Below are 13,077 nucleotides of genomic sequence, written 5' to 3'. Positions count from 1 at the left end.
CATGTATCTGCTGTCTACTAGGGATATAACATTGTTTTCCCAATTCAAATATTTAAAGTTACAAGTGCATCGGTCCGCAGCCCCCAAACCGATCCAAATGTAGCATGCAATTCACTTGAATCTTCCAAAATATATATTTTTTTTAATTCTTATTTTGTGACAACTGATGCTTTCTCTCCTTTAGTGTCGAACTGCATGTAACTGTTGACAGTCATTAATCTACAAGTAATTCTGCATGCTGAACAACCCCAGGCAATTTTCACTGTTCAGTAGCCTAGTCAAACTGCGCACTGTGCCCAGCTTCGCAGGCTGAACAGCGCAAGATAGGCGGCCTGTTCCTGATCTTGCACATCTGTGTTGCACCCCAAAATGGCTTGCGTGATATTAGGCTTTATGAGTTGAGTGACAACCTATATCATTTACTAGGTTATTATTATCTATGTGCTGATGAAAATGATGTTTTACCGGAATAGAAAGTAAGCTACAACTCTCATCTGGCTATACCTTCTGATCAGGACTTACAATAGATTTTATTTTGATTGTTCAGGTTTACCATAGGCAATAGTTTTGGTAGTTTTGCTTTAAACAAATCAGTGTATATGCTATTTTTAGATACTGTACAAGGTAAAGCTTATAATTTCATAATGGGGAATACAATCACTTTTGCAAGGGCACACTGCATGGCCGAAGGGAGAGAAGATCACTTCATTAAAACTTCCAAACGGTCAAAACAATTGGATTTTGAGATGGGGGTGAAATCCAAAGTTGTGCTATATATATATATTCATATGTCATAGCTAATTTGTAAACAAATATTTACATATTAGTGGGTGATGGTGATTTCAGAACCAAAGTAGGGGGGACAAAAAAAAAAAAAACGATCTTATTGGTAGTGGGTTGGTAGATCCCTAGTCTACCTTATAGCTCAGATCAGTTGCCTACATAGTACATACACCATAGACATACATCATTTACACACACACACACACACACACACACACACACACACACACACACACACACACACACACACACACACACACACACACACACACACACACACACACAGGTCAGCTCAGACAGACCCAGCTCAGAGAGGCCCAGCTCATGAGCTCCATCAGCAGCAGATGTTAATGTACAATGGAAAATGTGTTTATGCAACAAATGTTAGTGCATCGAATCATATCGCATCGATTCGTTCTCTAATCAAAACGAATCGCACAAAATATAAAATGCAACAATTTCAAAGATTTTACTGAGTTACAGTTACTATAAGGAAATCAGTCAATTGAAATAAAATGTATTAGGCCCTAATTTGTGGATTTCACATAACTGGGCAGGGGGCGCAGCCATGGGTGGGCCTAGGCCCACCCACTTGGGAGCCAGGCACAGCCAATCAAAATTACTTTTTCCCCCACAAAAGGGCTTTATTACAAACAGAAATACTCCTCAGTTTTATCAGCTGCCCGGGTGACTGGTCTCAGACGATCCCACAGGTGAAGAAGTCATTTGTGGATGTCATAGCTGGAATGGTTACACGTTGTCTGCGGTTGTGATGCCGGTTGGACATACTGTCAAATTCTTTAAAACGACGTTGGTAGAGAAATGAACATCCAATTCTCTGGCAACAGCTCTGGTGGACATTCCTGCAGTCACCACACCAATTGTGTGCTCCCTCAAAACTTCAGACATCTGTAGCATTGTGTTCTGTAACACATTTTAGAGTGGCCTTTTATTGTCCCCAGCACAAGGTGCACCTGTGTAATGATCATGCTGTTTAATCAGCTTCTTGATATGCCACACCCGTCAGGTGGATGGAAATGCTCACTTATAGGGATGTAAACACATTTGTGCACAAAATTTGAGAGAAATAAGCTTTTTGTGCTTATGGAATATTTCTGGGATATTTTATTTCAGCTCATGAAACATGCGACCAACACTTTACATGTTGTGTTTATATTTTTTGTTCAGTATAAAACGTATCGTTCCTGTATCATATCAGAGCCCATCTATCTAGAAACGTATCGATTGGTCTTAAAAGGAAAAGATGGACATCCCTACTATCTACCATGTGTCAACCATTTTCCAGAAATCCAACACAGTAGGAGGACATTTAGTCATATTGTCATAGTTTACTTTCATACAGTGGTAGAGAAAGGTTTTCACCACGCACGCCTCAAAGCTGCCATCAGAGAAAAAAAACATCCTTCCACACACTGGAATGTGCAAATTACAAGAAAGAAAAATCCTACATAGTTCCTATGATATTTCAGAACAAATAAAAAGCGCTCCAAAACGACTTACTAAGCGTCACTTACCAGGTTTAATGTCTCCACTGAAATACAGCTCTGTATATGATCACAACCGCACCTCTCGGACTTCCTCTTTGCCCCCATTAGTTCCAGGTGACATTTTGGATGTACTGACCCAGCAGAGTCGCTCTCTCCACAAAGCAGAGTCAGGATGTCTCTTTCTCCACAAAGCAGAGTCAGGATGTCTCTTTCTCCACAAAGCAGAGTGGGGATCTCTTTCTCCACATGCAAAGCAGAGTCAGGATGTCTCGCTCTCTCCACAAAGCAGAGTCAGGATGTCTCGCTCTCTCCACAAAGCAGAGTGGGGATCTCTTTCTCCACATGCAAAGCAGAGTCAGGATCTCTCTTTCTCCACAAAGCAGAGTCAGGATGTCGCTCTCCACAAAGCAGAGTTAGGATCTCTCTTTCTCCACAAAGCAGAGTCAGGATGTCGCTCTCCACAAAGCAGAGTCAGGATGTCGCTCTCCACAAAGCAGAGTCAGAATATCTCTTTCTCCACAAAGCAGAGTCAGGATGTCTCTTTCTCCACAAAGCAGTCAGAATATCTCTTTCTCCACAAAGCAGAGTCAGGATGTCTCTTTCTCCACAAAGCAGAGTCAGGATGTCTCTTTCTCCACAAAGTAGAGTGCGTCTGTCTGCCAGGGCAGTTTCCTAGTCAAGGCTGATGATCTTACCGCGGGAACAGGAAGTTGATAAGTGGAGGAGGAAAGAAGCGGGAGGACACCGAGCCAGTTCATATGCTCTGCTGCCTGTATCAGCCCAGATGCTGCTGTACTATGTGTTTACAGGGAGAAGATACAGGGATGTTGCTTTAACGTGTGCCATGTTATTATGTTACAGCAACACTGAGCCAGGTCCTATCTGTCTTGTGACTGAGGAAAATTTGATGTTTTTCCCCAAATGAATGAGTTATTACTTGCACTGGACCAAAACAGAGAGCACAATGAGGGTGCTCTAAAAATGGTTTAGAACTACTAATTCCAAGTGACAAACACCCAGCCCATCTGTTTCTACAATTTTGTCAAACAGTTTTTGACTTAGCAAGTGAATGATCGAGCACTGTGGAGTGTAGAAATGAGGAGGTACCCAGCCTAGTTAAATCAACCTCGAAAATAAGTGAAATCCACGACTTCGGCTGCGTTTAGACAGGCAGCCCAATTCTGATATTTTTTTCACGAAAAGGTCTTTTGACCAATCAGATCAACGCTGAAAAAGATCTGATGTGAAAAGATCTAATGCGATTGTTTGGTCAAAAGACCAATTAGTGGAAAGAATATCAGAATTGGGCTGCCTGTCTAAACGCAGTTTATGAAATCCAAATTTACACCAGTTTAAATTGCTGGAAAAACATCTGAGCTAAAAACAAAGGAACTGTAAAGAACGTATGTAGACTGTGATAGGCAGCATATCACAGGGCTGGGGATCACTAAAGCAGCTCTGTGGGTCCCCACTGTCAAAACTCACAAGGCCCAACACTGAGCCCTGGGGAACACCTGGTGACACAAAAACACGTTAACAAAACCCTGATGCCCATTTAACCAGTATGTCCTTGACTGTACCTAGGCCTTCATTAGTGACGAAGCAATGGCAAAAAGAGTAATTAGGAGTGTGTTAAACAGAGCTAGTCCTGTGCCAAGGGGCTTTGGCTAATGGCGTCCCTGGCTACTTTGGGGCTTCCTCCAGTCCCTCCACACCGCTACCCTAGTTATCAACACTCCCCCTTGTATACCCTCCAGTGGATCAGTGAGGGAGATTGTGCTAGGATACCAATGTCTTTAGTGCCACAACATTTGAGCTCCCAGGGCAGGGTCTCAAGCTATGGCGTGTTTGTTCATTTTTAGGGCCACAGTTCTGTCCAGGTGGGTGCTAAGTGATGGGTTAGGCAGGGTTCAGGCAGCGCCTGTGGTCTGGTACCTGACCTAGAACCCAGGAAGGCTATGTTTTCACTGGGGATGTTCCACTCAAAACAAATGTGTGTGTGGGTGGTTGGAGGGAGAGAGGGGGTACTAGCCGTGTCTTCTACAACACTTTAACAATGTTATGGTAACCTTCACAGACCAATCTAAATTCTGGTGAGACGACATCCTCAGCCATGTGTAACAAGTAATGAGCACACTTACAGTGAAATAAAAAGCCTTTTTGGTAGCCTGCCTGTCAGCTACGGTTTGCTGTCACTAAACGCTCAATTAAATGTTCAAGTGTTTCAGTTGTTTGTGCATATGGATGCAGGGTTGAATACAATTGTATGCATGTTCCATAAAACTCACGTTGCAATTTCCACATTGTTAGTCATGGCCATCCTTTTTTGAATGAGATGGTTCATCAACTTTATGAAAACAACATCAAAACAAGAAGTCCCAAGAACAACTGCCTTGAATGAATTTCTACTCAGAAACCAAATTTCAGAGTACAATCAGACAAAGGATTCTTAGATATATTTGTCAACGCACAGCTATGCATTATGCAATTTCTCAGGAATCCCACTATCACAGAGCCTGCTTTTCTGTCCCAGGTTTAGCTTTCCTGTCACACATAAAGCTACGATGAGTCATCAACAAAATGAAGAGGATATTTTTAGCACCTAATAGTTCTCGAACACAACACACACACCCTCAGACAAAACCGTCAGGGGAGACATAACGCTGGTCACAACGCCAGCGAGGCATGATCCTGCGTCTCTCAGATACGTCCTGTTACACTTCAAAACACCCCTTCCTGTCACACACACACACACACACACACACACACACACGTCTCTCTGCCCTTTTGCCTGTCTGTCACTAAGATAATCTGGTGTAAATGGCTGCCGTCAGGAAATGGTGATGCAGGCCAGAGCAAAGGAGCCCCAGACAAAGGATTAACAGGAAGAGCTCTAGAGAGAAGGGGAGCGCACGAGAGAAGGGGAGCGCACACGCGAGAGAGAGAAAACAAGAGAGCAAACGAGAGAAGAGAGTAAGAGAAAGAAAGAAAGAGAACATCTGGTCCTGTTACCAACTCTTCTTGATGTATGAGCTTTTCACTGGCAGACAAAGAGAAGAATAGCACTGAAATGGATCTGTCGGTGACAATGTGTTGAAATGCTAGCCTGACATACACACCCCTTAGACCAAAAAAGCCCTATGAGGTAACATTTTACTAACATGTCACACAGCACTTCAGGATTAATCCACAATTAGCAATTGTCGCTTTTAATCGAGTTTAAGGAAGTTCGGGAGGGCACACAATTATACAGTAGTATTCAGTGTCTTCGACAAGCATTACAAAATGCCATTGCTGAGGCATGTCTGAAGACTAGAGGTCTGTGTCTCATATGATCATTTTATTTAGATTTTAAAGCATATCGGTCTTCAACTTGCCATCTACTAAAGAACGTAGGACTGATCTGACGGTTTACACATACTACAGTTAACTGCACCAAAATAATGGAAACACATGAGTATACAAAGTATATTGAAAGCAGGTGCTTCCACACAGGTGTTGTTTGAGTTAATTAAGCAATTAACATCATGCTTAGGGTCATGTATATTGATAATGGACTGGCTGTTATTTTGGCTACCGTGGCTATGCCCCCATAGGATGACAATGCCCCTATTCACAGGGCAGGAGTGGTCACTGAATGGTTTGATGAGCATGAAAACGATGTAAACCATATGCCATGGCCGTCTCAGTCACTAGATCTCAACCCAATTAATTGAACACTTATGGGAGATTCTGGAGCGGTGCCTCAGACAGCGTTTTCAACCACCATCAACAAAACACCAAATTATGGAGTTTCTCGTGGAACAATGGTGTTGCATCCCTCCAATAGACTTCCAGACACTTGTAGAATCTATGCCAAAGTGCATTGAAGCTCTTCTGGCTCGTGGTGGCCAACGCCCAATATACTGTATGTATACTATGTAGGCTTAATGAAGTTAAAGAGAGGCAGTTTACTCCATATCGTACTGTATGGTATCAATCCCGTCCACCATTCCAACCATTACACTCTGGAGCGTCCCTCCAGCCGACAATCTAAAAACTCACTGGCGCTTCTCTCTCCTCTTCCGATGGCTTAACAAAGGAGGCCTAATACGATCAAGCTGTGTGTGTGTGTGTGTGTGTGTGTGTGTGTGTGTGTGTGTGTGTGTGTGTGTGTAGAGAAGCAGGAGACACTCCTCAGGGCTCGGGTTTAAGGAGGCTCGTGACACAGCCTGAATAAACGCAGTGTGCAGTTTACGGTCTCTAATGGAGGGGCCCATGAAAGACAGCAAACGGGACGATGTGTACTTAGCTTACGTCTCCTTAACCGTTTCAAACCTATGGCCGGGTACCGCACTCTCACCATATTGGCCAAACCCATTCGTATGTTTTGTATTGACAATTCTGTAGTTGTCTCAGATAAATGTATTCATTGGTAGATTCCGCAATTTACAGGAGATATTAACGTGCGTTTTATATCATGGATAGTTTCCGCTTAACACCCGCATCTGCCATCAATATTTTCTGCTAAATAGAATAAATAGACAAGTAGATAAAGTGTAGTCGTGATGTTGCATAATGAAGTATCACATGTCAACTTTGGGCAAATGCAAAAAGCAGAGCAAACTGAACACGAGAATGCATTGGAGCCAAGTCGCTGGACCAAAATACTATCTACGATTATTCTAGTCTAGCCGCTACTGGCACCATGTCAAGAAATCTTGGAATGGATGAAAAAATTAAAGCTCTTCAATTATGTAACCAGAATCAAATGCTCAACTGCTAAGGCGTTATTTAAAAAAGGGGCAATATGTAGTTGCTACATCCATTTTTAAACTTATAAATGATATATATACCCATTGATTATTGAAGAATATAACTTAGAAATTCCTCATGAACTTAGTTCAGCCGTGGCACCTGGTCAGAACCCAATGTATAAGATTGTTCTACTCCAATGTTTGATATCATGGATGGTCAGTCCATAGTGCTATCTATGAATTTGAGAGTAATTACATTTCTCCAGGCCCATCCTTCAGCTTTTTACCAAAACAGATGTGGGGTGATATTGCCGTATGAAAAAATGGACTACTGTGATTCTCAATTATCAACGAATGCGGGTGGGTATAGATTAAAGCGTATGGTATGCAGACTGCATTTTATTGTTTTAATAATCTGAAGGGAACCATTTTGAAAGTGCATGCATGCGTGTGGGCATGGTGAATGAAGTTGAAGGCATAATTTCATTCATTCAGGTTTAAATGAGAAAAAATGTGGTTAAACCCATTTATTTCTCAACTTAAACACCGGACAATTGCTCTTTTTAAAGTCTGTTTATTTGCAACATTAAGAAGCTAATTGGATGATATGATTTATCTAAAGGCCTATATAGCCTAGCATGGAAGTAAAGACATTACATCAAATCTTCAGCAGAGGCCAATGCTGAAATGTATTATTGTAATTTTTTTTTACCCGATTTGAGGAAAAATTGCATTTTGAATCTCTGCTGTGGTAGACAAAGGCGGTTTTGAGTCCCAGCAGAAACAGGGCCGTACATGTGACATGGGAGGCCAGACATAAAACACAGACCTGCTTTAGAGGGAAATTATTAAGTCGTTTGGTTGCTGTGAGGGCCTCTCTTTGTCTCTGAGCCTCTAGCCAGCATGTTTACTAACAGAAATCGATGCGCCATTACATAATAGGCCTAATTAATGAAGCCTGTGTGTTGCAGCCAATACATCTACTGTTCTGACAGACTAGTATACAGTATGCATCTCCACTAGTAGAAATACACAGACGGACGTGCCGACACCTCCAACAACTGGGCAACACAAGAGAGAATAGGAGTGAAATGGCGTTCTTAATCAGCTTTAGTTTGAACGCTAAAGCACTCGGTTGAAATATCAGATCCAACTCAAAATGTCTGACCTGAACAACGTGGACATGTTTGAGACTCAATGCAATAAACTTTACGTACCACCTCTTCTTACAACGGCCCGTTATAAAAACTAATTGAAAACACTAAAACAGAGGAAACGTAAGCTCTTAACAAATATCCTCCTCTTGGGGTCAAATAAACTTTTGAAAGTCCCATATTTCAAGTTTGTCGGCCAATCACAACCAGTGCTTATCATTAGCAAGCCGATGTCAAATTCACAACGGCCTCCATCAGGGCTCGTACTGTACACAGTTGAAAGCATTAGATAACTCAGCCTCAACACATCCTGGAGCAGAACCTTATTCTCGTCATCCGTTTCATGTCGTCTGCAACGTCTCAGAACCAACACAGGGAATCTAAAACACTAAAAGAAACTACTGTTTGGATTCTTTCGTAACACCTCGGCACCAACAGACCAACGCTTTGTCTGCCTTGCCTTGACCCAGTGCATGCAGAGAAGGCATCAAACAATTCCTTGTGAGGAAGAAGGGACGCTTTAATTTAAATGTCTAACGATGCACTCCCCCAAACTCACCCCTCCTCCAAAAAAAGCAAATTAGGTTAGTAAAAGCTTTTTCTAGGAAGCAGACTCATCATGTAACAGTTTATTAGTATTTATCTAGTCCAACAGATGTGCCCAGATTGCACACTGGGCCAGCCTCCCCTTACTCACTCTCTGAAAAAACAAGGTTACTGATTGGAGCAAACTTTTGGACCTATGTCCTATTTTGTGGACATTCCAATGGGAGGACGTAACAACAAATATCACAGCCAATAGTAACTCTCTTGTTTTAGTTAAATCATGTCATGTTACCCATTTTTTATTTCAAGCCTTTCCAGAAATTAGAATTACAACAAAATAACCTTTACATTTAGCAGATGCTCTTATCCAGAGCGACATGTTTTTTTTATGAACGCAATAGTGAACAGTTCAATGAAAAAGCTTTAAAGAAAAGGGTAAGCTCAAGGTCATGTGACATAATCAAACAAAACCCATGGGCCCTATGTTATAGGGTATATACTGTGTATAAGGCGGCAGGTAGCCTTGCGGTTAAGAATATGGGGCCAGTAACTGATAGGTTGCTGGTTTGAATCCCAGAGCTGACAAGGTGATTTTTTCCCCCCCTCCATGTGACCTTCAGCAATGTACATAATCCCTCATCGCTCTGGATAACAGCATCTTCTAAAATATCATATATTTCCTGGGAGTCAAATACAGGTCTATCTATTTTCTTGGGTACTCATACAAAGTACTGTTAACTTCATACAACAATTCAATTCATAGCTGGGAGATATCATTGAAAGCAAACACAAGGAGTGATGTCATCTATTTGCCCACATCAGGCCCTTTCATTCAAATCCAAAGTAAAGAAACCACCCAAGGTATCCACCGTAGCCTACTACTGGACATTTGCAGAACCTGTTGCAGAGCTCAGGTAGTCATACATATTACACAATTTAGTAAAGCATTTACAACTTTTTTGTTGTTGTTGTAATTATTAAACCCTGCAATGGTTCATACATTTATAAATGACCTAATCACGTAGCTTATGGCTCAGTAGTTTGTGGTTTTTGACTGGAATCTGATCCGTTGTGAGTAGGATCTGAACACTTCTCAGAACAAACTTGAATAACTCGCTTCTCGTTGTTTCCTCAAGGAAGTAATTGCAAATAGTGCTGTGGTTGATTGTCTGAAGCATATGACTCCTCCCCATTGGCAAAAATGTCCATCCGCCAGGCCCACTAAACTAGTCTGATTACAGCTTTAAAAAAAAAGGACACTAGTGAATGTGGCTAATTTAGATTACTGCTATTTGAGTATAGGCCTACATAACCGCTTTTTCATGTGACCGTATATTTGGCATCAGCATTTAGACTCCACATAGAACAACTTGACTATAAATAAACTTAGAAAACATTTGTATTAGAGTGTCCACTGAATGAGTATATTCAATCAGTTGGATAGTCTATCAATAGCAGACCTGATCAATGCCTTAAAGTTGCTTCTCAGGACATAACTAACAAGCTGTAGAGAGACAAAGACAGACAGACAGAAATCAGCGTCAAAGACTATAAAGCATTAATGACAGTGTTTGACGGTCGGTCAGTCGCCCTTACCTCTGTGTAGTCGAAGTCCGAGAGAGGTGCTATACTTTTGATGTAGTCAATTCTGGACTCGTTCGCTGGGTTGCCTATTGGAACTGGGGGTATTAACGTGCTCATCGCCGAAACTACCGTCTAAAAAGCGGATAAAAACAAAAACATTAGACGTTAAGCTGGATAAATGTGGGATAAACCAGTCTAATCAGTAAAATGGGATTGCAGGAAACAATCTCATAGGGTGTGACCATATTCTATCATACAAATCTCAGCACATCATCAACTTACCACGATGGCATCCTTCACATTTTTCCGAATATCCAGAACTTTCTGTTTCTTTTCTCTGGGTGGAGAAACAACATATACAAATAGGTCTGTTAAACATGAATTAATACCTTAAAAACTATAATTGGATTCATTAAAGGAATCTTTATGCTGCCCCAGAAAGGAAAGGTTGTCTCATATCACCACTAATGCAAACCATCATAGGCCTAGTAGCCTATTTAGTTATACTCACCATTTGTAAATTAACAGTAATGATGTATTGTGCTAAAATGTTATTTGAAAGTTTACTTTTTAAGCTATTACATTAGGCTAGACTATGCCACACCAATATTCAACGAGATGTGTCTCATTTAGAACCAAAGGTGGACGGAAATTAAGCATAGCCTTTATTTACTTGGTCCATTTTCTCAAATAATATCAAATGTATTATTAAAGATATAAATATTGAGGACAGTTTATGATTGGGTATCATCATTCATTTCCTAAAAAACGTATTGAATACACTACAGTCTATACAGAAGCATATACTACAGTGCACAATGTAACCAAATCAAACTACAATGTAACCAAGTCTCGATTGAATATAGTAGGATATCATAAACCACAGAAAGATCCCACTGGACACACACTGGTTGAATCAACACTGTTTCCCACGTCATTTCAATGAAATTACGTTGAGCCAACGTGGAATAGACCTTGAATTGACGTCTGTGCCCAGTGGGATACATTGACACATACATATAAAGATACATCGTTTTAGCACCGTTTTAAAATACCACTGCACACATTACTGTCGCAGAACATTTTTTTTTTTCAACACATGAATTCAGTTGAGATTTGTTTTTGGGGTCCACATTATAATGCAATAGCAACTGTAAATACAGCGTAACATGTATCTGTCAGTGTTTTGACACACATAATCTCGACCACAAGTAGGCCTAAATCTGCTACTATGTCGTCTTTATCACTGTGACAGCTATTAGAAATCAGTTGGACATAGCAGGCTTGTTGCCATGCTGTTGTTAAACCATTGGGCCCGATGGACACTGCAGTGCTACAGAGCAAAGAAACGTCTACCCAACCCTCGGTCCTTTTCTTATCTTACATCAAACAAATCAAAATGACAACAACAAAATATATTTTAATACTCAACACTATCAAAATAGAACAGGAATACGTCCAATTTTGCACGTAAATAATTTAAAATAAATGAAATAACGGGTACTTACTCTGCATTAAAGCCATTGACGTGCAGAATCCGCATCTGCTTGACAATCGTACTTTTCCCAGACTCTCCGGCCCCTTCGAAATAAAACACAGATGAAGCATAAGGAAATGGAGCCATCGCTAAAATATAAGAATGTACTTGGGTGCCGCATATGCTGGTGTTTAAAATCCATGCCAATTGTACAATCCATCTGACGATTCAGTCAGCGCTCGCTTGCGAGACCTGTCAACATATGTGGGCTGGGGGCGAATCTGAAAACATACATGATACATATCCGTTATCACATCCACCTTCTGGACCTTACCCAATAAAAGCAGTCGATGTGTGGCTTTATATGCTTGTCTTTCCTTTTGTAATTGTTTCTCGATTTTTTTATTCGCTTCTCTTTGTGCCTTTTCATCGATGCGTTGATCTTCAGTCTTGCTGTTGCCCAAACACCCCATCTTCCGCTGAGCTCTTCTCGTAAAAAGAAAGTATAAAATAACAGCTAATGCAAATCCTACTTTCAATATAAAAGGAGAAGAAATAGGGCGAAAAATCCGTGCGCCACTTCTCCGTCGCTCAGAAAAAAATCTTCCCCGTTACAATTTCGTTTTAACCCCTTGTCAAACCCAACCCAGTGGATTCAGTCGATTCTAATAAATATGTGCATCATAAATAGAACAAAAAGATACATTGACTTCATAAATATGCAAAGAGTGGAGCGGGGCTGAATCTGGAAGCCAGCCAACTGCTCTTCTCTCTCTCTCTCTCTCCTGCTTCCCACTCTCTATTTTTCCGGTCTAAAATTCTGTTTGTGTTTCGGTCCCTTTAACTCAGCACTGCCTCTCTCTGTAGCACCAGGAAGTCACACTGCACCGAAAGAGAAACACCTCACAGAGCGCGCGCCACCTTACCACTGTTTGAATACCCAGTTTAAAACAACATTTCTTAATTTCACATGTACAACAAACAAAAAGATAAACGCAGCCTATCTAATAAAATGTGCGCCGAAAAGTTTCTTTTCAGTAGGATGTTCAGTGTAAAAATAATTGGTGAATAATATAGTACAGTTGTTTCCACAAACGGGTTTATGTTTGATCCAGACAGACACTTTAATCACGTTTCCTACACAAATCATTTCTCTATCCACTTTGCGCGCATAAGTCATTTCACAGGTGCTTGCAAACACCGGTAAATGGAGGTTAACCAGAGAGCGCGACCGTAGACAATCAGGGCCGCGCACCAGCGTATAATCACACAAACCATATGGATCATAT

At 41.1% G+C, this 13,077-nt stretch overlaps 1 protein-coding gene across 3 annotated transcripts in view; it reads right to left on the bottom strand.

Moving 5' to 3' along the window:
* Positions 1-13,077, bottom strand: part of gnal (guanine nucleotide binding protein (G protein), alpha activating activity polypeptide, olfactory type) — a 67,663-nt gene that overhangs the window by 36,160 nt on the left and 18,426 nt on the right. For 2 of the 3 annotated variants that reach the window (XM_014181226.3, XM_045711020.2), the window contains exons 2-4: positions 11,820-11,892; positions 10,594-10,648; positions 10,324-10,443 (exon numbers count right to left, since the gene is read on the bottom strand). In XM_014181226.3, coding sequence (XP_014036701.3) covers positions 10,324-10,443; positions 10,594-10,648; positions 11,820-11,892 — 248 coding nt within the window. Of the gene's footprint in view, positions 1-10,323; positions 10,444-10,593; positions 10,649-11,819; positions 11,893-12,122; positions 12,741-13,077 lie in introns of those variants that run through there. The other variant, XM_014181227.3, reaches the window with a different exon arrangement.

This window comes from Salmo salar, chromosome 29, assembly GCF_965601325.2.
Source record: "Salmo salar chromosome 29, fSalSal1, whole genome shotgun sequence".
Lineage (NCBI taxonomy): Eukaryota > Metazoa > Chordata > Actinopteri > Salmoniformes > Salmonidae > Salmo > Salmo salar.
This window is presented reverse-complemented; position numbering and strand designations above follow the sequence as displayed.